The following is a 25,747-nucleotide window of genomic DNA, read 5'->3' on the forward strand; positions in this document are numbered from 1 at the left end:
ATTAATTTATTCTGGATTACCAGTTACAGATGCGAAAATATGAACTACATAATACAAAAAAACCCATACTTTGATGTCAAAGCTAGGCATTACAAATTCAAAACTGATGTTAAATTTCAAAGCAGTTAGCAAAAAATGGTTTCTCAGAAATGTAAGATCCAAAACATAAATACAGTTTTACTAATATGCCACTTACTTGCATGCTCACACACCAAATTCCCAGGTGGAAAATTTATCAAACACAAAGTCAAACTGCAATTTCTTTGACTACCAAACTCAAATGCAAAAATAAAGGAAAGGCAACCTTGAACATGTGATCTAGGGTTAATGCATGGTTGGGTTTATCATTCCGGTCAAGTCCCGATTAGAAATTGAATCCCCCTTTATTTAACCCTTGTTACTACTCTAATTCATCTTAACTGCAAATTTCAAATTCAAGAATGAAGACCCCCAATTCTTATTTCTGGATTACCATGATCATTGTTCGCATATGTACACAAATTTGGGTCGGTTGTTTTCAGTTACCTAGACAAAGAAATTTTAAGGAAAAAGAAAACGTCGGAGTTCTTTAGCCGGAATGTAAGAAACAAACAAAAGCAAAAATTACCTTCCGTCTGATGTAATGTCTACGTGCGGGATGCAATACGCCAAACTTTGGTGTGCTTTCTTCTTCCACTCCGCCTATGGACAACAGTCCAATTTTGTACATGCAAACAACCAAATAGGCACCGACACGAACCCTAAGACGTAAAAAACGGAAAATGCACACACGCGACGAGAATTAACTTCCCTCTGATGCGACGTAAAACAGCTCAACACACAGCATAGGTGCACTTTCTTCATGGTCTTCGTCTGTCAAACACTGACATTGAGAAACACAGAGGAAAAAAGGGAGTATACAAATGAGGCACAGGGACTGAAGGAAACAAAAAATTAAACATGAAGGGCCACGTGGAAAATGCATGTGGACTAAACATGTAAATATCACAGACATTTAGTTTTAAGTTATACTAGTATTTGTACCCGCCGCGCGTTGCGGCGGCGTACTTGACTCTTTCCAAACTATATTTACGTCGAAATAGAGTAACTGGAATTTATACTGTCGAATGAAAACATACTCTATTTTTGCCCAAAAAATGGTATGTTAAAAACTATACTAACTCGAAACGTAGATATGTGGTTCTTGAGCAAAATTTATATCGAAAGTTGAACCAAGTAAAAGATAAAGAAAACGTACCAATCCCTTCCTCATTGCGGCTGGTTTAAACAGAAACTAACTCGAATTAAATACCACCGAATCAAAACGTATGAAAGAACTGCAAGCCCAAAACAAAATGTAGGTCCCTTTTCGCGGAGGATGATGAACCTAAACCTTGTTATACAAACCTACTAGCGAGTGCGGAATCCAAGCTAGCAAGCAAACCGAGTTAGTAGCAAGTAGAGAAACAAACACACAAGTTCACCGATTAACACAACTTGTATTAATGCAATGAGGGTTCGGTTACAAGCTCAATGTTTACAGAAATGTTCTATAAACTCTCTAAGTGTGTGTGTGAGTTTTGGACAGAATGCTCTCAGCCTATCTCTCGGTATCTTTCTGTCTGTGTGTCTGTCTATCTACTGAACTCAACACATTGCATGGGTATATATACCCAAACACAGCAGGTCTGCTCGAAGGATCCGATAGATGGTCCGAAGGATCATCTTTCGGATACAATGCTTTCGAAGGATAAGCAGGGACCTAGAAAGATCATCTTTCGAGGTCTAATCATTCGAAGCATATCTTTCGAGCACCTCGAAGGATCAACATTATCCTTCGAGGTTATCCTTCGATTCAGACAAACATATCAAACATATTCCAACTGTTGGCCAAGTCAATCCGGAGGATGGTTGACTTGGTCAACTTACAGACTACCAAGGACATCGTTTACATACAGACCGAATACAGACAAAGTACAGACACAAGTGCACCAACAAACTCCCCCTTGGCTGTAGCTTTGTCTTTATCTTCTATGGTTGTAGACTCGTCTTGAACTTCGACGGTCTTTGGTCTTCGAGTTATCAAAACTCTGATGTCCTTTCAAGTCTTCAAAGTCGGAGGATCTTCAAAGTCTTCACGTCTTGAAAGCAGAGAGTGTATCAACAAGCTACCCGTATCATGTAGGAAGTGTGTTGACAAACTCCCCCTTAACATAAGCTCCCCCTTGAGTTATGCTCGTGAAAAGACTTTATCTTTATGAAGTGAGATCCTTGTGGTGTTGATGATGGCCACCGGCAACTCGATCATCTTCATCAGTTGAGCGCCTTCTCGTCGTGTCTCCATTCCAATGCTTGTCATCGACCATGTTCTCCTAGCCTTTAGAATCTGCACATGCAAGAAATCTAAACGCATAATGAGAACAACTGCTTGGAATATAGTATAAACAAATGACACACGAATGACCATGTCATAATCAAACACCGTCCGACAGTTTGAAAGTTTAATAAATTTATCAATTTTAAATTCTAACTTTCAAAACATGCAAATTTCGACCGTTTATGAAGATTTAGTCAGTTCGGTTTTCAGTCAGGTTTCAGGTAACAAAGACTAGAGCTCCAACATCGTACGATCGAAAATAAAGTAGAAATAAAATCTTTTTGGTATTTTATAAAGTTTAAGACAACAATTTAAAATCCTTTGAGTGTTATCAAACGACATCACCGCTAATGTCGTGCTGATATGCACCAAACGACGAAACTGTTTAAAAAGAAAACAATAAAAGTTAAGCAGTAAATAAATAAATATATACAAACATTCTTTTTGCGAGTTTCGAGGGTAAGAGAATCATATCAGTGTACGGTCATGCCAAAACACTCTTGTTGTTCAGTTAGTTAACATTTAGATAAGCATCCTATAACAATTATCGGTATTGTTGTCCACTTAAGCTCAACTTATCAGATGTAATCATGTTTAGAGGATACGTTAAGGTATGATTTATACTTACCGACCGATGTTCATCCACATCACGACACATTCCCGTATCAAGGTATGCACGAGAGTTCATCTTACCGGTGAGTATACCGATTATCATCTGTTTGACCGTATAAAATGTGAGATACTCACTTATTTTGTTTTGAAAACAAGCCCTATGTGATAGAATCACTTATTGATGAGGAACTTGATTTTCGTATGCATGAGGGCACAGGTGCAAGTCCGTGAACAGGTCAGTACTTCCGTACAGCAGAGAGACGAACTTGACACCCGGATAAATGTGATATTTTATCACTTATTTGATATGGACATGTGATTGTTTATCACTTATTGAGGTCGAATGCAGTATGTAATATGTACACGTATGTATAGTATCATGGAAGATCTAGACTTGCGTCCCCGTTATTTTTCGGTAAAAGATACAACCATGATACCCAGATGATAAGCAGCATAAAGACCGAATATCTCAGACCCTCGGCAATCTATCAAACGAAATTTCGGTACTAAGACCATATGCCAATGAATGGTTCCCACCTGGTCTTCAGTCAGTTAAGATTTATATCACCCTGCACACTTTAAAATGATTGTGAGCCTACCGATACATCTTATATAGAGCTGCTTATCGTTTTGCATTTAAGATTTAAAGAGGTTTGGATAGACCACTGATGTACTATCATTTTCTCTTTTGCTCTCCAGGAAACTCATTTTTGTTTTTCTATTGTTTTTGTGTTTTTGAAATTTTTTGATGTTTTTGTATTTTCCGATTTTTAGATTTACTCCCCCTAAAATCAACAAACTAAGATAAATTTAAAAACACACAAAGATATTTACAAAAATGATTTTCCGATGTTGGTTTACTCTTGTGCTTGATCTTAATGCCGTTTACCAAAATTAAGTTTTATCAGAAAAGATTTAACAAATTTTGGAAAAATGAGTTGGCATGTCGGTAAGCGGTGCGGACCATGACAACATTGATGAGTTTCATATTGAAACAATCACGTGTGAGGTGATATCCGAGATCAACGTGTCATGTCAAAGAGTGCTGTACGAGATAATAACAATTCACAAAGCAGCTAAAATATCGACAAGTATAGGAGAGATTAAGAATTTAAAGGCGTATCCTGCAACTGTTCCGTGCATTGCAAGGAATCTAAGCACTCTCCCAACTGGATATCCACCCGGTGTGGACTTCAAAGTCGAATTTGCAACTACTGAAAAATCTCTTGACAGCAACAAGCTCATAAACCTCCGGGTCCGGCTGGTCTTCCACATTGTACCAGCGAAGGTCTTGACTTTCTCTTTCAGAAATGGTGTGCGGATGTTCAATCCATGCAAGGGCATCGACACACATTTCACTTCATTCGTTCCTGTGGACCCGATCAAAAACCATACTGACCAAATTTTGACATGTTCTTCATTTGGTCGAATTTTGCAACTTCATTCATCCAAATTTTCTTTTTCTTTTCTCTCTCTCCATCAAAGGCAACAATTTCTTCTGTCGCCTATCTTGTGCAAGGACATTCCACTATCAACAATCCTAAGACTATCAATAGTTCCTCCTGGAACTTCCTGCACACTCACTCAGAGATTAGTTGGAGAGTGGGACCCAAGCCTTCACAGACTTGGGTCGTCCGTCATCATCGAGAATTGTAACATCCATTTCCCGATGATTCGGAATTGATGTAGCTCCCCCTGAAACAGTTACCGGTTTTGGTATCCAAATCTCTTTCTGTTTTTCATGTTTAACATCCAATTTAACAGATTTTGTTTGGATAATCTCCGGTTTTAAAATCTTTTCAACTTCTTTTCTTTGTTTCTTTTTCTGTTTCTTTGCTCGCTGTTTAACAAGACGAGGATCCTGTTTTGATGAAACAGATCTTTTATGGTAATTGTTACCATGGGGGGCATCAATTTTTGACTTTCTTCTGGTGAGATATGGACAATTCTTAATGATGTGTCCATACTCACAACATTCAAAGCATGATCTCCGCTCAACAAACCTCGGAGTATCATAACTGCAATAGCCGGATGATGAGCTTCGTGATCTTGAGGTACTTGGTCCTACATCACAACCGTTTGTGTGTTGTGTATAGTTGTTTTGACTGTTTCTTTTCAAAATTTTACTTTGTTTAACAAAATCCTTATTGGATTTGTTTTTGGAAGTATCAATTTTATCAGTCCCTCTTGATTTCACGAGGTTTATCTTCCGAACCTTTTTCTTATTTTCGCCCTGTTTGCCTTTTCTATTCTCTTGGGCGGCATGATTTTGTTCACGGGGATCATCAACCTTTGCTTTCAACTTATGAAGATATGGACAATTTCGAATGATGTGTCCAATTGTTCCACACTCAAAACAATATCTTCGTTCAACAATCCCCGAAGCATCATGTGCTCGTCTTGACGATGATGATGAACTTTGTGATCCCGAGGTACTAGGTTTTGAACAGTTTGGATCATTTCTTTTCAAAACTGTTGCTTGTTTAACAAAATCTAAGTTAGATTTGTTCTCATAAGTTTCGATTTTGTCCGTTCCCTTAGATTTCACAAAGTTCACATTCTTGTTTTTCTTTTGGGTCTGTTTCTTCTGACCCTGAGTCGGTGCCTTTCCTTTAGGTTTGGCATGATTTTGCTGTTTTTGTACTGTTGGTAATTTCTTATTCCCAAATTGTTTTCGAATTTCAGCCTTTGGAATAGGAGGACACTGTGTAACTGTAACACGTGGTCCTGTCTTTCCCAAAAATTTACTTGTCGAATCTTCAAAGACTTTACTTATTAAAGATTGATTAACATTTTTAATAGGAAAATCTTTGTCCGAGTAGATTTTATCATCACCAACGAGAGTGTACAGCAGGTTCACACCCTCCGACTCTTTTGCAGACGAGGACTCGATTGCAACAGTCTTAGCGGGTTTTGCAGGAGGATCACATAGAATGTAATTCTCGAGAGGTATGTCCCCATTTTTGACTTCCGCATCAGACTTTGCTGGGATGGTATCATCAGATTCATCATCAGAAGAATCAGCATCCTCAATGATGACTGGAGGATCCTGATTCAGTTCAGCAGAAGACACACATGCATCTGCTGAAGTATCTGAGTCTGGTGATACATCTTTCTTGTATCCGAGTCCTGCTGCAAACTCCTTTACATCTAGAGGAACAGATGGTTCAAAGAACACTCTATCCTCCTCGTCAGGCATCGCATCATAATTGTGTCTCACAGGTGGTGGACATTTCTTATATCCTATGCATGTGACATCCCGTTTTTCTTTCTGAACGTCAATGATGTGATCCAACACATAGCTAGAACTCAAATAGCTATCTAGCTTGAGTTGGATTGCCTCACTTTCCGTTTTTACACAGACCATTTCTTTTTGCATTGTCTCAAGACGTGAGATATACAAATTAATTTCCGTTTGTTTTCTGGAAACCATTTTAGTCAATTCAGTTTTATCTTTCTTTAACGTCTCAATCATTGACTTAAATTCTTTTTCATGGTTTTCATAAAACATATTGGTTTCTGTGCATTTTGAAAGATCCACGGTCAACTTCTGGTTGTGGATAAAAATCACATCATATTTCTCTTGCAAAGCTTCGTGTTTGCTTTGCAATTCACACCACTGGGCATTCAATGAAACATGTTTGTCTTGCAAGTCAAACAAACTAGCTTGTAAAGCATCATGTTTGCCTTGCAACTCAGACATGTTTGCCTTTAATCTAGCACAATTATCACAATCTACAGCAGTTGGTTCATCAACATATACCTGACTGGAATTACTCTCAGGTGTTGGCCTTTCTGCATCAGAATCAACAATCTCCCTTGATGATTCACATTCAAATCCATCCGCACTTGAACTTGAAGTTGTATCACCCTCAACTGAAGTTGAAACATCTTCATCTGAACTTCTAACATGTTCAGAACTGTTATCATTCCCCGAGGATCCACCCTTGCTGACATCTTTGACAATTTCAGCATACAACGCCGTTTTTGTCTGACTACTGTTCTTGGGATTAAGAAATGACGATTCTACAGTAGAATAATGGTGTTGCACGGCAACTGGGGGTAATGGATTTCCATACATGTCTGTGGTGGGAGCTGGCTTTACAGGAACTAGTTTTGGGTTGCCAAAACAATCTGTGATTGTGACGTACTCCGTTTTTAATTGAGCATGTGGAACGGGTCTTGCAAATGAAGTACTGGAAGTTCCAAAATGCATATCAGAATTGCATGGCACATTGGATCTTGCAGAAAACGTACTGCTCTCTGCAGTTGACGGATTACCCCATGCTGGATTCATTTTTGATCAGAAAAATGAATACTATATCAATGTCTCGAAGGACAATAGCCACCCGAAAGATCACACAGCCGAAGGATCCTAGTTCGAAAGATCTTAGAAGAAAGCAGAAACTGTTAGCAATAACCTGATCACAATCGAAAGATCAACACTTGTTCGAAGGATCAACAGTACTCGAAAGATTACTGTTGAATCTCGAACAATGATGTCGAAAGATTCAAGAACTCGAAGGATTCTCCTTTGAAAGATTCTTATCTTTCGAGTTAAATCCCTATATTTCGGACACTGTCTTTCGAAAAGATTCCTTTATCGAAAGATATGTTTCGGACGTCGAAGGATGGGTCGAAGGATGATGATCTTTCGAGCCTTCCTTGATCGAAAGATGATCTTTCGATGTCGAAGGATATCTTTCGAAGTCGAAGGATATCTTTCGAATGTGCACTGACACACTGACACAGATGTGACGGGTTGGTGAAAAGGTGATGGGTAGGTAAGTCAACTTTCGGCAGAAAGGTATGGCAGGCTGACAACTTTCCCACCAACCAAGATTTTGAAAGATAATTTGCCCAAAAAGGAAAACTTAACCCAGAAACCGGTGACCGGAACCTTAACCGGAATATTGCCGGAATTCACCAAATCACTCAAAAACAAGTTTTCAAGTTACCCAACCCACTTTAAACACTCCCGGTTAGTTTAGACACGTTTTTACTCAAATAAAATGCAAGAAACTAAGTAAAAACAGGTGCAAAAACCAAGTGTTTCAACACACCAAAACTTGTAAAAACCCGGTTTTAAACAAGGTAAAGAGCCAAGCTCTGATACCACTTGTAGGTCCCTTTTCGCGGAGGATGATGAACCTAAACCTTGTTATACAAACCTACTAGCGAGTGCGGAATCCAAGCTAGCAAGCAAACCGAGTTAGTAGCAAGTAGAGAAACAAACACACAAGTTCACCGATTAACACAACTTGTATTAATGCAATGAGGGTTCGGTTACAAGCTCAATGTTTACAGAAATGTTCTATAAACTCTCTAAGTGTGTGTGTGAGTTTTGGACAGAATGCTCTCAGCCTATCTCTCAGTATCTTTCTGTCTGTGTGTCTGTCTATCTACTGAACTCAACACATTGCATGGGTATATATACCCAAACACAGCAGGTCTGCTCGAAGGATCCGATAGATGGTCCGAAGGATCATCTTTCGGATACAATGCTTTCGAAGGATAAGCAGGGACCTCGAAAGATCATCTTTCGAGGTCTAATCATTCGAAGCATATCTTTCGAGCACCTCGAAGGATCAACATTATCCTTCGAGGTTATCCTTCGATTCAGACAAACATATCAAACATATTCCAACTGTTGGCCAAGTCAATCCGGAGGATGGTTGACTTGGTCAACTTACAGACTACCAAGGACATCGTTTACATACAGACCGAATACAGACAAAGTACAGACACAAGTGCACCAACACAAAACCATCAAACCCCAAAAATGTATGAAGAATGCATACACATACCAAGACAAAATCAGAACTGGTGCTTCAAGATATGTTCCCTATATAATAAATCAAAGAATAAAAGCCCAAAAGACTCATAAGATAGAATCCGTTGTTCCTCCACATCAAGCTAATAAATAAATTTGATATCAATCTCAATTAAGATGCAATCATCTCTGTCTAATTAATCCTAAAACCTCTTAAATTCATAGACCTTACATGGATTTGTAATAAAGCAACCCATAAGAAAAAAAATCAGAATCATAAAACTCATCAGCAAAGCAATTTAATCTAAATCCTCATTTTATTTAACATATTTGGCATAATAATTAATAATAAACCCAAAATTCATCAACAGAATCTCAATCCTCATTTTATTGAACCTATCTTGGGTTAAAAAAAAACCAAAAATTCAATAATTTTTATCTAAAATCTACCAGGGCAAACCACAACAAAATACCTGAATTAAAGTTGAACAAAGAAGCCTATACTTAGTTTGGAATCCATGAATTAGCTATGTATGTAACCCTAACCTATTCCCCAATTAGCCCATTGGTTTGGTACTCAAGACGCGTGAAGTGTATGTGCCAAAATCATGTTCCTTCCTTGACAGATAATCCAAATTTACAACAGATTTTGTCTAAAACTAACTAACAAAGCTGAATCAAGAGAAGCTAAATGACGGAAATCTTACCGTCTCCGTCGGTTCCGTAAGCAGTATCATCATCCTCCGAATCAGCGTCGTATTCGGAGCTTCTGGAAGACCGATTGAGCCACTTCCTTATCAACAATCTCGGCCACAACACCTGTAATAATTGAAGTGTGAGTGAGTGAGTGAGGAGTTAGTATAAGTCATGGATAATGAAAAGGTACCTCGGAGCTGGAAGAGACGGTGAGGAGAGGGAGGGAGACGGCAGAGAGAGATCACCACGGCCATTCTCCCTCCTTATGCCACCACCTTCTCCGCCGCTGATAACTACCGCCCATCTCCGCCCGTCGTCCTTCTTCCACAGCCGCCGTGCATCGCCACAATGGAGGTGGTCGGCCGGTCTTCCAAGTGAGAGGGATGTGAGGACAATTTTTAGGAGGTAAGCGATGGCTGGTGTGTGTGGTTGATACTTGCAGAGGAAACAGAGAAAAGGTGTTTGTCTTATTATCACTGACCTTTCTCTTTAAGAATATATAAATAATAATAATAATAATACCCCAACAACGGGGAATGTTCCATTACGCGTAATCGATAATCAATAACTAATTATAAAGGAGTGTTAATATAGTATTTGCCTTTATTCTTATGATCTTTATCTTTATGGTTTTTTATTATAAAAGCTAGAGCCTCTATTCCTCAACCCACCTTAAACTTAGTTAACGCTCTAGCGGGCTGGATCATCAATCTCCTATCAATTCATATTATTTTCTCTCTATTAGTAACGATTTCATTTTTATTCAATCCTTCAATGGCATGGACTTCAGCTTCATTAGTTCAAAAGCCCTTCAAGTATGATGTCTTTTTGAGTTTCAGGGGTGAAGACACCATAAGTAGCGGCTGGTACCAAAAAATTAGGGTTTGGTATGATTAAAAGAGAAAGGTCAGGTGTTTGTCTTATTATCACCAACCTTTCTCTTTAAGAATATATAAATAATAATAATAATACCCCAACAACGGGTTACGCGTAATCGATAATCAATAACTAATTATAAAGGAGTGTTAATATAGTATTTGCCTTTATTCTTATGATCTTTATCTTTATGGTTTTTTATTATAAAAGCTAGAGCCTCTATTCCTCAACCCACCTTAAACTTAGTTAACGCTCTAGCGGGCTGGATCATCAATCTCCTATCAATTCATATTATTTTCTCTCTATTAGTAACGATTTCATTTTTATTCAATCCTTCAATGGCATGGACTTCAGCTTCATTAGTTCAAAAGCCCTTCAAGTATGATGTCTTTTTGAGTTTCAGGGGTGAAGACACCATAAGTAGCGGCTGGTACCAAAAAATTAGTGTTTGGTATGATTAAAAGAGAAAGGTCAGGTGTTTGTCTTATTATCACCGACCTTTCTCTTTAAGAATATATAAATAATAATAATAATACCCCAACAACGGGTTACGCGTAATCGATAATCAATAACTAATTATAAAGGAGTGTTAATATAGTATTTGCCTTTATTCTTATGATCTTTATCTTTATGGTTTTTTTATTATAAAAGCTAGAGCCTCTATTCCTCAACCCACCTTAAACTTAGTTAACGCTCTAGCGGGCTGGATCATCAATCTCCTATCAATTAATATTATTTTCTCTCTATTAGTAACGATTTCATTTTTATTCAATCCTTCAATGGCATGGACTTCAGCTTCATTAGTTCAAAAGCCCTTCAAGTATGATGTCTTTTTGAGTTTCAGGGGTGAAGACACCCGTAAGACATTTGTTGATCATCTCTATCATGCTCTTCTGCGGGAAGGCATTACGACTTACAAAGATGATGAAAGAATTGAGAAAGGGGAAAGGATCAGTGATCAGCTCATCACATCCATTGAAGACTCCAGATTTTACATCATTGTTTTCTCCAAGAACTATGCATCTTCGTCATGGTGCTTAAATGAGCTGGTAAAGATTATGGAATGCCAAAAGACGATGGTGCAGACTGCTCACCCGATCTTCTATGATGTGGAACCCACCGAAGTCCGGTACCAATGTGGGGCAGTTGGAGAAGCATTTGCAAAACATGTAGACAATGAGGCTGCTTGGATATGGAGAGATGCTCTGAAAGAAGCAGCCGGTCTGGCTGGGTGGGAGTTACCTATGACCCGTTTGCTATTTGGTGACCCAGTTAAACAAAACCGGTAACCGACTTGACCCGTAAATGACCCGTAACATCAAGATTAATTCCAACATGCTTCTCTCCTATGTCGGACACAAAATTTCTAAAAACTTTCCCCTTTATTTTTCATAAGACTAAGAAATTATCATGCAATCTTATTTAAAATCATTTTCCCAACAAAATTGGCACTTCTGGTAAGCTTTGGCTTTGAGTTTTAGTTTGACCTTTATAAATAAGTCAAAATACATGTTTTTCCCTACCCTGATTAATTTATTCTGGATTACCAGTTACAGATGCGAAAATATGAACTACATAATACAAAAAAACCCATACTTTGATGTCAAAGCTAGGCATTACAAATTCAAAACTGATGTTAAATTTCAAAGCAGTTAGCAAAAAATGGTTTCTCAGAAATGTAAGATCCAAAACATAAATACAGTTTTACTAATATGCCACTTACTTGCATGCTCACACACCAAATTCCCAGGTGGAAAATTTATCAAACACAAAGTCAAACTGCAATTTCTTTGACTACCAAACTCAAATGCAAAAATAAAGGAAAGGCAACCTTGAACATGTGATCTAGGGTTAATGCATGGCTGGGTTTATCATTCCGGTCAAGTCCCGATTAGAAATTGAATCCCCCTTTATTTAACCCTTGTCACTACTCTAATTCATCTTAACTGCAAATTTCAAATTCAAGAATGAAGACCCCCAATTCTTATTTCCGGATTACCATGATCATTGTTCGCATATGTACACAAATTTGGGTCGGTTGTTTTCAGTTACCTAGACAAAGAAATTTTAAGGAAAAAGAAAACGTCGGAGTTCTTTAGCCGGAATGTAAGAAACAAACAAAAGCAAAAATTACCTTCCGTCTGATGTAATGTCTACGTGCGGGATGCAATACGCCAAACTTTGGTGTGCTTTCTTCTTCCACTCCGCCTATGGACAACAGTCCAATTTTGTACATGCAAACAACCAAATAGGCACCGACACGAACCCTAAGACGTAAAAAACGGAAAATGCACACACGCGACGAGAATTAACTTCCCTCTGATGCGACGTAAAACAGCTCAACACACAGCATAGGTGCACTTTCTTCATGGTCTTTGTAGGTCCCTCGACGGAGGATCGAGAACAAACCTAAACCTTGTTATACTAACCCACTAGCGAGTGCGGAATCCAAGCTAGCAAGCAAACCGGGATGAGACAAGTATAAACACAAACACACAAGAATTCACCGATTAACACTAGTTGTATTAATGCAAATGAAGGTTCCGGTTACAAGCACAATGTTTACAAATCTAACTTGCAAACTCTCAAAGTGTGTGTGTGAGTTTCGGACAGAATGCTCTCAAAGCTCTATCTCTCGGGTGTGTGAACTCAGAACTGAAACAACACAAACACTGCATGGGTATATATACCCAGCTCATAATGTCTGGTCCGAAGGATCCGATAGATGGTCCGAAGGATCATCTATCGAAGACAATGTATTCGAAGGATCAGCATTGACCTCGAAAGATCACCTTTCGAGGTCCAACATTCGAAACATATCTTTTGATGTCATCGAAGGATCTGCAATATCCTTCGATTGGCCATCCTTCGACACAGAGCATCTTTCAACATCTTTCAACTGTTTTCCAAGTCAAACCGGAGGATGGTTGACTTGGTCAACTTACAACACAAATCAGGACATCGTTTACATCGTGACCGAATACAGACAAAGCACATACACAAGTGCACCAACAAACTCCCCCTTGGCTGTAGCTTTGTCTTGATCTTCTATGGTTGTAGACTCGTCTCGAACTGCGACGGTCTTTGGTCTTCGAGTTCCCAAAACTCTGATGTCCTTTCAAGTCTTCAATGTCGGAGGATCTTCAAAGTCTTCACGTCTTGAAAGCAGAGAGTGTATCAACAAACTACCCGTATCATGTAGGAAGTGTGTTGACAAACTCCCCCTTAACATAAGCTCCCCCTTGAGTTATGCTCGTGAAATACTTTAACTTTTATGAAGTGAGATCCTTGAGGTGTTGATGATGGCCAGCGGCAACTCGATCATCTTCATCACTTGAGCGCCTTCACGTCGTGTCTTCATTCCAAAGCTTTGTCATCGACCATGTTCTCCTAGCCTTTAGAATCTGCACATGCAAGAAATCTAAACGCGTAATGAGAACAACTGCTTGGAATATAGTTAATCATAAACAAATGACACACGTATGACCATTGTCACAATCAAACACCGTCCGACAGTTTGAAAGTTTAATAAAATTTATCAATTTCAATTTCTAACTTTCAAAACATGCAAATTTCGACCGTTATGAAGATTTAGTCAATTCGGTTTTCGTTCAGGTTTCAGGCAACGAAGACTCGAGTTCCAACATCGTACGATCGAAAATAAAGTAGAAATAAAATCTTTTTGGATTTTTGAATTTTTCAAATGTAAAGGTTGAAAGCAGTAAATAAATATATACAGACATTCTTTTTGCGAGTTTCGAGGGTAAGAGAATCATATCAGTGTACGGTCATGCCAAAACGCTCTTGTTGTTCAGTTAGTTAACATTAAGATAAGCATCCTATAACAATTATCGGTATTGTTGTCCACTTAAGCTCAACTTATCAGATGTAAGCATGTTTAGGAGATACATTAAGGTATGATTTATACTTACCGACCGGTGTTCATCCACATCACGACACATTCCCGTATCAAGGTATGCACGAGGGTTCATCTTACCGATGAGTATACCGATTATCATCTGTTTGACCGTATATTGATGTGAGATTCTCACTTATTTTGATTTGAAAACAAGCCCTATGTGATAGAATCACTTATTTATGAGGAACTTGATTTTCAATGCATGAGGGCACAGGTGCAAGTCCGTGAACAGGTCAGTACTTCCGTACAGCAGAGAGACGAACTTGACACCCGGATAAATGTGATATTTTATCACTTATTTGATTTGGACATGTGATTGTTGATCACTTATTGAGGTCGAATGCAGAATGCAATATGTACACGTATGTATAGTATTATGGAAGATCTTAGACTTAGTCTATTTATAGAAGCAACCATGATACCCAGATGATAAGCAGCATAAAGACCGAATATCTCAGAACCTCGGCAATCTATCAAACGAAATTTCGGTACTAAGACCATATGCCAATGAATGGTTCCCACCTGGTCTTCAGTCGGATTAAGATTTATATCACCCTGCACATTTTAAAATGATTGTGAGCCTACCGATACATCTTATATAGAGCTGCTTGTCGTTTTGCATTTAAGGTTTAAAGAGGCTTGGATAGACCACTGATGTACTATCATTTTCTCTTTTTCTCGCCAGGAAACTCATTTTTGATTTTCTATTGTTTTTGTGTTTTTGAAATTTTTCGATGTTTTTGGATTTTCTGATTTTTGGATTTACTCCCCCTAAAATCAATAAACTAAGACAAATTTAAAAACACGAAGATATTTACAAAAATGATTTTCCGATATTGGTTTTACTCTTGCTTGACCTTAATGCCGTTTACCAACAATAAAAAGTCAAATCTAGATTTGTCAAAAGCTTTGGTAAATAAGTCGGCACGTTGGTCATCGGTGTGGACCTTAACAACATCGATTAGCCTTTTCTCAAAGCAATCACGTATGAAGTGATACTTGATTTCGATGTGTTTGGTCTTTGAATGCTGCACAGGATTTCTAGTGATATCTAAAGCAGCAGAATTATCAACGTATATAGGAGTAGTTAGAAATTCAAAACCGTAGTCCCGCAATTGTTGTTGGATCCAAAGAACTTGGGAGCAACAACTTGAGGCAGCAATGTATTCAGCTTCGCATGTTGAAGTAGCGACACACGTCTGCTTCTTGCACTGCCATGTGACTAGGCGATTTCCTAAAAACTGACATCTAGCCGTTGTGAATTTGCCGTCGATCTTACATCCGCCAAAATCAGAATCACTGAATGCTACCAATTCAAAGTTATTATCCCTAGGGTACCACAGACCGGTGTCCGGGTAAGCCTTCAAATAACGAAAAATCCTTTTAACAGCAGCAAGATGTGAGGCCTTCGGATTAACTTGATATCTGGCAAGCAGGCATGTTGGGAACATTATATCTGGCCTTGATGCTGTGAGGTACATAAGAGATCCGATCATTGCGCGATAGTTTGAGGGGCTAACAGCGTCACCCTTCAAGTCTGGAGTAATTCCGTGATTAGTTGGCAATGGGGTACCAATGGGCGTTGCATCAGACATCTGAAACCGGTTCAGGATGTCACCAACATATTTAGTCTGATGGATGAATATCCCAGACTCCGTTTGTTGCACTTGAAGGCCCAAGAAAAAGGTCATTTCCCCCATAGCACTCATCTCGAATTTCTCCTGCATAATGCGCTCGAATTCCCTACACAAGACATCATTAGTAGAACCAAAAATAATATCATCAACATATACCTGTACCAGAAGAAGGTCTCCATCTTGTTCTTTGATGAAGAGAGTACAGTCGATAAGACCTCTACGAAAACCGTTCTCCAGCAGATAGTGTGATAAGGTTGCATACCAAGCTCGCGGTGCTTGATGAAGACCATAGAGAGCTTTGTTGAGCAACCAAACCCGATCGGGATGGATAGGATCTTCAAAACCTGGAGGCTGTTCGACATATACTTCTTCTTCTACCACACCATGTAAGAATGCACTCTTCACGTCCATTTGATAAACCTTGAATCCCTTGAAGGACGCATAGGCTAAGAAGATTCGAATTGCTTCGAGACGTGCCACCGGTGCATACACTTCGTTGTAGTCGATGCCTTCTATCTGACGAAAACCTTGAACGACTAAACGCGCTTTGTTTCGGATAACAACTCCGCGGTCATCCTTTTTGCATTTGAAAACCCAGCGGGTACCAATCTTCTTGTATCCAGGAGGTTTCTCTACAAGTTTCCAGACACCCAACTTCTGGAACTGCTGCAATTCTTCCTGCATGGCTTCCACCCATGAGTTATCTTTCAAGGCTTCTTTCCAAGTTCTTGGTTCTTCCTGTGAGACATAACACGCGAAAGACCAATCGTTTTGCTGCCCGGATTCTCTGATTGTAGCATACAGGCCTGCATTGTTGTTGTTTCGCAACATGTTTCTCGTTTGAACGCCACTTTGCACATTACCGAGGATATTTTGTTGAGGATGGGTATTATGAATCCTTGTTTCAGGATTATCTCTAACTGGAATATTGATACCCAGGTTGTTGAGATTAAGCTCAACAACCAAATCAAGACCCGGAATTGACGAAGAGGATGATGCAGTAGCTTCAGCTGTTCTGGTGGTATCCACTGGAGGAGTACCTTCTGAAGTACCATGAACTGCTGTTGTAGGAGCTTCTTGATCTGCATCTAGAAATTCATCATCCTCTGAAGATTCGTTCAACTCGGTTGCATCATGAAAATCCTCATTGTTGAGAGTATTGTTGTTCACCGAAGACAATGGTTCTTGATTAACAAGAATTGGACGAACCACCGGTGAAACTGTTGCATTGTCACTCTCGAAAAACATCCTTGCCGCAGCATTTTCTTCAACGGCTTCAACATTGATCGAATTGAAAAAGTCATCGTACTCAAACATCCAAGGCTGACCAGGACATTTGACTGGCAAGGTGTGCCTTTGTACTCTGACCTCAGACCATTCCTCGACCCTTTTTGTCTCTAGATTCCAGACACGTAAGTTAGGGGTGGCATACCCAAGAAAGTATCCCTCAATTGCTTTTGCCCCAAACTTTCCGTTAGGATCGATCATTGTGCAAGGAGCTCCAAACGGTTCAAGATAAGACAAATCCGGTTTCCGTTTGTTGATAAGCTCAAAGCAGGTCTTGTTGTGCCTTTTGACTGTAAGGACTCGGTTCAATGTATAGCATGCAGAGGCCACAGCTTCAGTCCAGAATGGAATGGGTAGCTGAGACTCTACCAACATTGTCCTAGTAGTCTCGATCAATGTGCGGTTCTTACGTTCAGCGACGCCATTTTGTTGAGGAGTGTAAGCTGCACTAAACTCATGAAGAATACCCTTTTCAGTGCAAAACTCCGCCATGGCATGATTTTTGAATTCAGTACCATTGTCGCTACGTATCCGCCTAACCTTTAGTTTGAACAAATTCTCAATCTGAACGATCAAGTTTTTGATAATACCAAAGGTTTCACTCTTGTGTGCCATGAACGCGACCCAAGAAAATCTTGAATAATCATCTGTAACAACGAGACAGTATTGATCACCCCGAATACTTTTGTGCTTCACAGGACCGAACAAATCCATGTGCAAACGTTCAAGGGGAACTGCCACCGTGTTGATCTTCTTTGTAGGGTGCTTCTTCTTCGTTTGTTTACCCTTTTGGCACAAAACACAGACGTCTTGAAGATGGAAATTTTTGAGAGGAACACCATTCACCAATTCATTTGAAACCAAATGATTCATTTTGCGCAGGTGAATGTGGCCCATACGTCTATGCCAAGAGATAGTGTCTTTTTATGTGGCTTTTGTAACGAAACATGTTGCTTGTGCAGACGTAGTAATAGCCTGGCTCATATCAAGGACGTACAAATCATTTATCCTTGGAGCCGACAAGAGAATCCATTCTTTTGGAATTTTGAAGCCGGGTTTCAGCACATAACATCCGTTAGCATCAAAATGCACTGAGAATTGCTTGTCACAAATTTGAGAAACGCTAAGAAGATTGTGATCAAGTTGTTGCACAAAATTGATCTTGTCAAAGCTGACAACCCCGTTGGATATCATTCCCTCTCCCGTTATGTATCCACCTTTATCTCCAGCAAAAGCAACATAACCGCCTCTAATAGATCTTACGTCGTAAAGAAGCTTCATGTCGCCCGTCATGTGCCTGGATGCCCCACTATCAACAATCCAGTGACTACTGATAGTTCCTCCTGGAACACCCTGCACATGAACTCAAATGATTAGTTGGAGATGGGGACCCAAGCCATTGTGGTCTTGGGTCTTCCATTTTCATCAATGACAATAACTTCCTGTCTTTGATGGTTGGTGAATTGTGATGGTCCCCCTGATTTTGTAACCGTTTTTGGTTTCCAGGTCTGTTTTGTGTCACCAGTGTTTTTCTTTAAAATTTTAACTTCTTGATTATTTGAAGTTTTAGAATTTTCTGGTTTTACAGCAACAGATTGTTTTTGAACCACATCGGTTTTAATTGCCTTTTCAAGTTTCTTAACATGTTGGCGTCTCTGTTTCTTTTCCCTTTCTTTTTCAAGGCGGGGATCTTGTTTTACAGAAACAGATCGCCTACGGTCATTGTGGTCACGGGGAGCATCAACTTTCTCTTTCAGCTTATGAAGATATGGGCAGTTCCGAATGATATGCCCAATGGTTCCACATTCAAAACATGATCTTCGTTCAACAAACCCCGAAGTATCATGTGATCTCTTAGCCGATGATGTTGAACTTTGTGAACCCGAGGTACTAGGTTTTGAACTATTTAGTTCATTCCTTTTCTGTACAACGGCTTTCTTGACAAAATCTAAGTTAGATTGATTCTCAAACTTTTCTATTTTGTCTGTTCCCGTCGATTTCACAAAGTTAACATTTTTCTTCCTTTTCTGATTCGGCTTCTTTTCAGCTTGAGCCGGTGATTTTCCTTTAGGTTTGGTGTGATTTTGCTGTTTTGGCACTGTTGGTAATTTCTTGTTGCCAAATTGTTTTCGAACTTCGGCCTTGGGAATAGGAGGACACTGTGTAACTGTAACCTTAGGTCCTGCCTTTCCCAAGAACTTACTCGTCGAATTTTCAAAAACTTTGCTGATTAAAGATTGATTAACATTTTTAATCGGAAAGTCTTTGTCTGAATAAATCTTCTCATCACCAACCAGAGTGTACAGCAAATTCACACTCTCCGACTCTTTCTCAGACATAGGCTCGATTGCAACAGTCTTAGCAGGTTTTGCTGGAGGATCACATAGAATGTAATTCTCAAGAGGTATGTCCTCATCTTTAACCACCGCATCAGACTTTGCTGTGACAGCATCATCAGATTCATCATCAGAAGAATCAGCATCCTCAATGACAGGAGGATCCTGATTCAGTTCAGCAGAAGACACACTCGTATCTGCTGACACATCTGAATCTGAGGATACTTCTTTTTGATATCCGAGCCCTGCAGCAAACTCTTTAACATCTAAAGGTACAGATGGCTCAAAATGAGTTCTGTACTCCTCATCAGGCATGGCATCATAATTGTGTCTAACTGGTGGTGGACATTTCTTGTAGCCTATGCATGTGACATCCCTTTTCTCTTTCTGAACGTCGATGATGTGGTCCAACACATAGCTAGAACTCAAATAACTCTCTAGCTTAAGCTGGATCGCATCACTCTCGGTTTTCACACAAGCCATCTCTTTTTGCATAATCTCAAGTCGAGATATATACAAATTAATGTCAGTTTGTTTTCTTGAAACCATTTTAGTCAATTCAGATTTATCTTTCTTTAAAGTTTCAATCGTTGACTTAAAATCTTTTTCATGGTTTTCATAAAACATGTTGGCTTCTGTGCATTTTGAGAGATCCACAGTCAACTTCTGATTGTGGATGAATGTCACATCATATTTCTCTTGCAAAGCTTCGTGTTTGCTTTGTAATTCACACCACTTAGCACTTAAGGAACCATGTTTGTCTTGCAGGTCAAACAAACTAGCTTGTAAAGCATCATGTTTGGCTTGCAACTCAGACATGTTTCCTTCTAAATCAGCACATTTAGCACGCAAGCTATCACAGTTAACACAATTATCAGTAGTGGGTTCATCAACACATACCTGACTTGATGAACTGCCGACATTAGCCATAAAGGCTGAATGAAGAGAAGACGAAGTAAAAGCAGCTTGATCCACCAGAATAGATCTTCTTTGAGTTTCTGCTGCAGATTCCTCCAAAAGTTCATCAACATCTGCATCAATTTCTGCATTTGATGTCTCACCCACATGATCATCACCAGAATTGGATGATTCTTCATCAACACTCCTGCTGTACCCAGAAGAGTCTTCATCTTCAGACGATTCACCACCACTGGCGGAAGATTCTCCACCACTGGTGTGAACTAGCTCCTTCACAACTTGAGCAAAACAAGCTGTTCCATCGGGTGCATCACTACCCAACTGGATTGACCAGTCACAACCTTCATCCACCTGAACTGCAAGTGCCCGGTTGGTTTGGTTGTTGACAGGCACCAATGTACGCTCATTGTTTCTGTTCTGCTGGTTGCCTTGGTTTCTGAAGGGGTTTTGGTTCCCGTGCTGGGCTGGCCTTGTACATTCCCTTTTAAAATGGCCCCGTTCACCACAGTTGAAGCACTTCACTGCCTATTTATCGAACCCATACTTGGTGTCTCGCTTACTTTCCAAGCTGGTTCTGCCAGTACTTTCCATCCAATCCTTTGCTCTTCTCACAGCACTCGCAAAGGCCCACTTGATATCCATCAGATCCATCTCTTCCTTATCTATCTGCCGATAATCTTCCTGTGTCAGATTGATGTTACCAATCTGACCTTCTATTAACCCACAGTACGCGCTCACTACAGTATTAAGTAGCTCCATGTGTTCCTTAGCTACTTCTACACTGACTTTGGAGAAGCTTGAAGTATCAAGCTGCACTGTATTTGGCTTTGTTGGTTGACCAGCAGATGATGTTCCTCCATAACATGCACGTTGTGTTGAGCAGGTGGAGGAGGAGGTGGCTGTATTGGATTTCCATACATGTCTGTAGTTGGAGGAGGCTTAACAGGAACTTGCACTGTATTGCCATACATATCAGTGCTTGTGACAAATGCTGTCTGTAGTGGAGCATGTTGGCTGCTTGGCACAATGGCTCTTGAGGAAGAAGAACTTGTAGTTCCATAATACAATTCTGGATTCTGTGGCACTTGAACTCTCTTTGCTTTCAAGGTTTCTTCCTGATCCTTGTTCTCCAACAACTGCACGAAGTCGTTGATGTTTGTAGTAGCCATGACCCCATTATACTTTAAGATCTCCAGAAAACTGTTCCATTGGGGAGGCAATGCATCAGCAAACTTCTTCACAACCTCTGTCTGAGTTGTGGTTACGCCAAAGTTGTTCAACTCAGTAAGCAAATGATAAAATCTTCTTGTCATATCTCCCAAAGACTCCTTGTCTAAGCATGCAAAACCGTCAAATTCCTTCTTGAGCAGATCATGACGCAATTGACGTGTTGCCTCATTCCCTACTCCTCTGGTCTTTAAACCGTCCCACAACTTCTTGGTAGTCTTGAAGCTGACAAACTGATGATATATATCTTTGCTTAACGCCTGAGTGAGAATGGCGTAAGCTTTCTTCTCCAGATCATATGTTTTCTTCTGATCCTCTGGAAGATCTGCAAATGTTGCAGTTGAAGAAGCAGCAACCTCGATAGCTTGATCAAAATCTGTGGTGAAACGTATCCACAGTTCTGTATTCTGACCCAAAACATATGTACGAAAACGATCAGCCCAACCCGGATATTCCTTTAGATGCATCAGCTTAGGAGGTCGATTCAAACTTCCTGTTTCACTTTCGCTCAATAAAATACTTTGGATGCTCGGAGTTTGATTTGATACCAACGCCCACTGATTTCCCTGAGAAGATGTCGATACCGGAGACTCGGCCCATGAAGGCGATAGACTTGTAGACGTATACTTTCCACTGTCTGGTGCCGGTGTACCCCACCATGAGGGAGTGGAACCAGAACTTGTATATTTACCGCTGTCGGGGGCCGGATTCCACCAATTCGGATTCATGATTGATAAGCAAAATAAATGCTAAGTAAGAATTTCGAAAGATAATCACAGCCGAAGGATCCTGGTCGAAAGATCTGAAATCACAGAAACTTGTTAACAGTAAACTGACCACAATCGAAAGATCAACTATTGTTCGAAGGATCAACAGTACTCGAAAGATTACTGTTGAGTCTCGAACAATGATTTCGAAAGATTCAAGAGCTCGAAGGATTCACCTTTGAAAGATCCTTATCTTTCGAGCTAAATCCTTATCTTTCGGACACTTGTCTTTCGAAAAGATTCCTTTGTCGAAAGATATGTTTCTGACTTCGAAGGATGGGTCGAAGGATGATGATCTTTCGAGCCTTCCTTGATCGAAAGATGATCTTTCGATGTCGAAAGATATCTTTCGAGAGGTTCTGACACAACTGACACTGATGTGAAAGGTTGGTGAAAAGGTGATGGGTTGGTAAGTCAACTTTCGGCAAGACGGTATGTGCAGGCCTATCTTTCCCACCAACTTTGAAAAGGTTGCCCAAAAAGGATAACCTTATCCTAAAACCAGTCACCGGAAGTTTAACCGGAATTTTCGCCGGAAAAACACCAAAACACTCAAAAACAAGTTTTCAAGTTACCCAACCCAACCTTGAACACTCCCGAAGGTTTAGGAACCGTTTTTCAGTTTAATAGTGCAAGAAAAACCACAAAAACGGGTGCTAAACCAAGTGTCCAAACACACCAAACACTTGAACAAAACCCGGTTTTAAACAAGGTAAAGAGCCAAGCTCTGATACCACTTGTAGGTCCCTCGACGGAGGATCGAGAACAAACCTAAACCTTGTTATACTAACCCACTAGCGAGTGCGGAATCCAAGCTAGCAAGCAAACCGGGATGAGACAAGTATAAACACAAACACACAAGAATTCACCGATTAACACTAGTTGTATTAATGCAAATGAAGGTTCCGGTTACAAGCACAATGTTTACAAATCTAACTTGCAAACTCTCAAAGTGTGTGTGTGAGTTTCGGACAGAATGCTCTCAAAGCTCTATCTCTCGGGTGTGTGAACTCAGAACTGAAACAACACAAACACTGCATGGGTATATATACCCAGCTCATAATGTATGGTCCGAAGGATCCGATAGATGGTCCGAAGGATCATCTATCGAAGACAATGTATTCGAAGGATCAGCATTGACCTCGAAAGATCACCTTTCGAGGTCCAACATTCGAAACATATCTTTCGATGTCATCGAAGGATCTGCAATATCCTTCGATTGGCCATCCTTCGACACAGAGCATCTTTCAACATCTTTCAACTGTTTTCCAAGTCAAACCGGAGGATGGTTGACTTGGTCAACTTACAACACAAATCAGGACATCGTTTACATCGTGACCGAATACAGACAAAGCACAGACACAAGTGCACCAACAGTCTTCGTCTGTCAAACACTGACATTGAGAAACACAGAGGAAAAAAGGGAGTATACAAATGAGGCACAGGGACCGAAGGAAACAAAAAATTAAACATGAAGGGCCACGTGGAAAATGCATGTGGACTAAACATGTAAATATCACAGACATTTAGTTTTAAGTTATACTAGTATTTGTACCCGCCGCGCGTTGCGGCGGCGTACTTGACTCTTTCCAAACTATATTTACGTCGAAATAGAGTAACTGGAATTTATACTGTCGAATGAAAACATATTCTATTTTTGCCCAAAAAATGGCATGTTAAAAACTATACTAACTCGAAACGTAGATATGTGGTTCTTGAGCAAAATTTATATCGAAAGTTGAACCAAGTAAAAGATAAAGAAAACGTACCAATCCCTTCCTCATTGCGGCTGGTTTAAACAGAAACTAACTCGAATTAAATACCACCGAATCAAAACGTATGAAAGAACTGCAAGCCCAAAACAAAACCATCAAACCCCAAAAATGTATGAAGAATGCATACACATACCAAGACAAAATCAGAACTGGTGCTTCAAGATATGTTCCCTATATAATAAATCAAAGAATAAAAGCCCAAAAGACTCATAAGATAGAATCCGTTGTTCCTCCACATCAAGCTAATAAATAAATTTGATATCAATCTCAATTAAGATGCAATCATCTCTGTCTAATTAATCCTAAAACCTCTTAAATTCATAGACCTTACATGGATTTGTAACAAAGCAACCCATAAGAAAAAAAATCAGAATCATAAAACTCATCAGCAAAGCAATTTAATCTAAATCCTCATTTTATTTAACATATTTGGCATAATAATTAATAATAAACCCAAAATTCATCAACAGAATCTCAATCCTCATTTTATTGAACCTATCTTGTGTTAAAAAAAAAACCTAAAATTCAATAATTTTTATCTAAAATCTACCAGGGCAAACCACAACAAAATACCTGAATTAAAGTTGAACAAAGAAGCCTATACTTAGTTTGGAATCCATGAATTAGCTATGTATGTAACCCTAACCTATTCCCCAATTAGCCCATTGGTTTGGTACTAAAGACGCGTGAAGTGTATGTGCCAAAATCATGTTCCTTCCTTGACAGATAATCCAAATTTACAACAGATTTTGTCTAAAACTAACTAACAAAGCTGAATCAAGAGAAGCTAAATGACGGAAATCTTACCGTCTCCGTCGGTTCCGTAAGCAGTATCATCATCCTCCGAATCAGCGTCGTATTCGGAGCTTCTGGAAGACCGATTGAGCCACTTCCTTATCAACAATCTCGGCCACAACACCTGTAATAATTGAAGTGTGAGTGAGTGAGTGAGGAGTTAGTATAAGTCATGGATAATGAAAAGGTACCTCGGAGCTGGAAGAGACGGTGAGGAGAGGGAGGGAGACGGCGGAGAGAGATCACCACGGCCATTCTCCCTCCTTATGCCACCACCTTCTCCGCCGCTGATAACTACCGCCCATCTCCGCCCGTCGTCCTTCTTCCACAGCCGCCGTGCATCGCCACAAAGGAGGTGGTCGGCCGGTCTTCCAAGTGAGAGGGATGTGAGGACAATTTTTAGGAGGTAAGCGATGGCTGGTGTGTGTGGTTGATACTTGCAGAGGAAACAGAGAAAAGGTGTTTGTCTTATTATCACTGACCTTTCTCTTTAAGAATATATAAATAATAATAATAATAATACCCCAACAACGGGGAATGTTCCGTTACGCGTAATCGATAATCAATAACTAATTATAAAGGAGTGTTAATATAGTATTTGCCTTTATTCTTATGATCTTTATCTTTATGGTTTTTTATTATAAAAGCTAGAGCCTCTATTCCTCAACCCACCTTAAACTTAGTTAACGCTCTAGCGGGCTGGATCATCAATCTCCTATCAATTCATATTATTTTCTCTCTATTAGTAACGATTTCATTTTTATTCAATCCTT

At 39.7% G+C, this 25,747-nt stretch overlaps 1 protein-coding gene and 2 long non-coding RNA genes across 3 annotated transcripts; 1 reads left to right on the forward strand and 2 right to left on the reverse strand.

Annotated features, from left to right (window-relative positions):
• Positions 1-1,140: 1,140 nt before the first annotated feature.
• LOC110877129 lies at positions 1,141-9,786 on the reverse strand. Its single transcript, XR_002556780.2, has 3 exons — positions 9,628-9,786; positions 9,449-9,560; positions 1,141-1,316 (listed from the first exon to the last, which is right to left on the reverse strand). It is a non-coding gene; the product is annotated as an uncharacterized LOC110877129 (long non-coding RNA).
• Positions 9,787-11,092: 1,306 nt separating this feature from the next.
• Positions 11,093-11,602, forward strand: LOC110875226 (toll/interleukin-1 receptor-like protein). The gene has a single exon (XM_022123423.1). The coding sequence runs from the start codon at positions 11,093-11,095 to the stop codon at positions 11,600-11,602; it is 510 nt and encodes a 169-aa protein (XP_021979115.1).
• Positions 11,603-24,085: 12,483 nt separating this feature from the next.
• LOC110874087 lies at positions 24,086-25,417 on the reverse strand. Its single transcript, XR_002555627.2, has 3 exons — positions 25,166-25,417; positions 24,987-25,098; positions 24,086-24,252 (listed from the first exon to the last, which is right to left on the reverse strand). It is a non-coding gene; the product is annotated as an uncharacterized LOC110874087 (long non-coding RNA).
• Positions 25,418-25,747: the final 330 nt, after the last annotated feature.

This window comes from Helianthus annuus, chromosome 9 (assembly GCF_002127325.2).
Source record: "Helianthus annuus cultivar XRQ/B chromosome 9, HanXRQr2.0-SUNRISE, whole genome shotgun sequence".
NCBI lineage: Eukaryota > Viridiplantae > Streptophyta > Magnoliopsida > Asterales > Asteraceae > Helianthus > Helianthus annuus.

Coding starts and splice junctions, on each gene's coding strand:
- LOC110875226 (XM_022123423.1), top strand. CDS start 11,093: ATGGCATGGACTTCAGCTTCATTAGTTCAAAAGCCCTTCAAGTATGAT.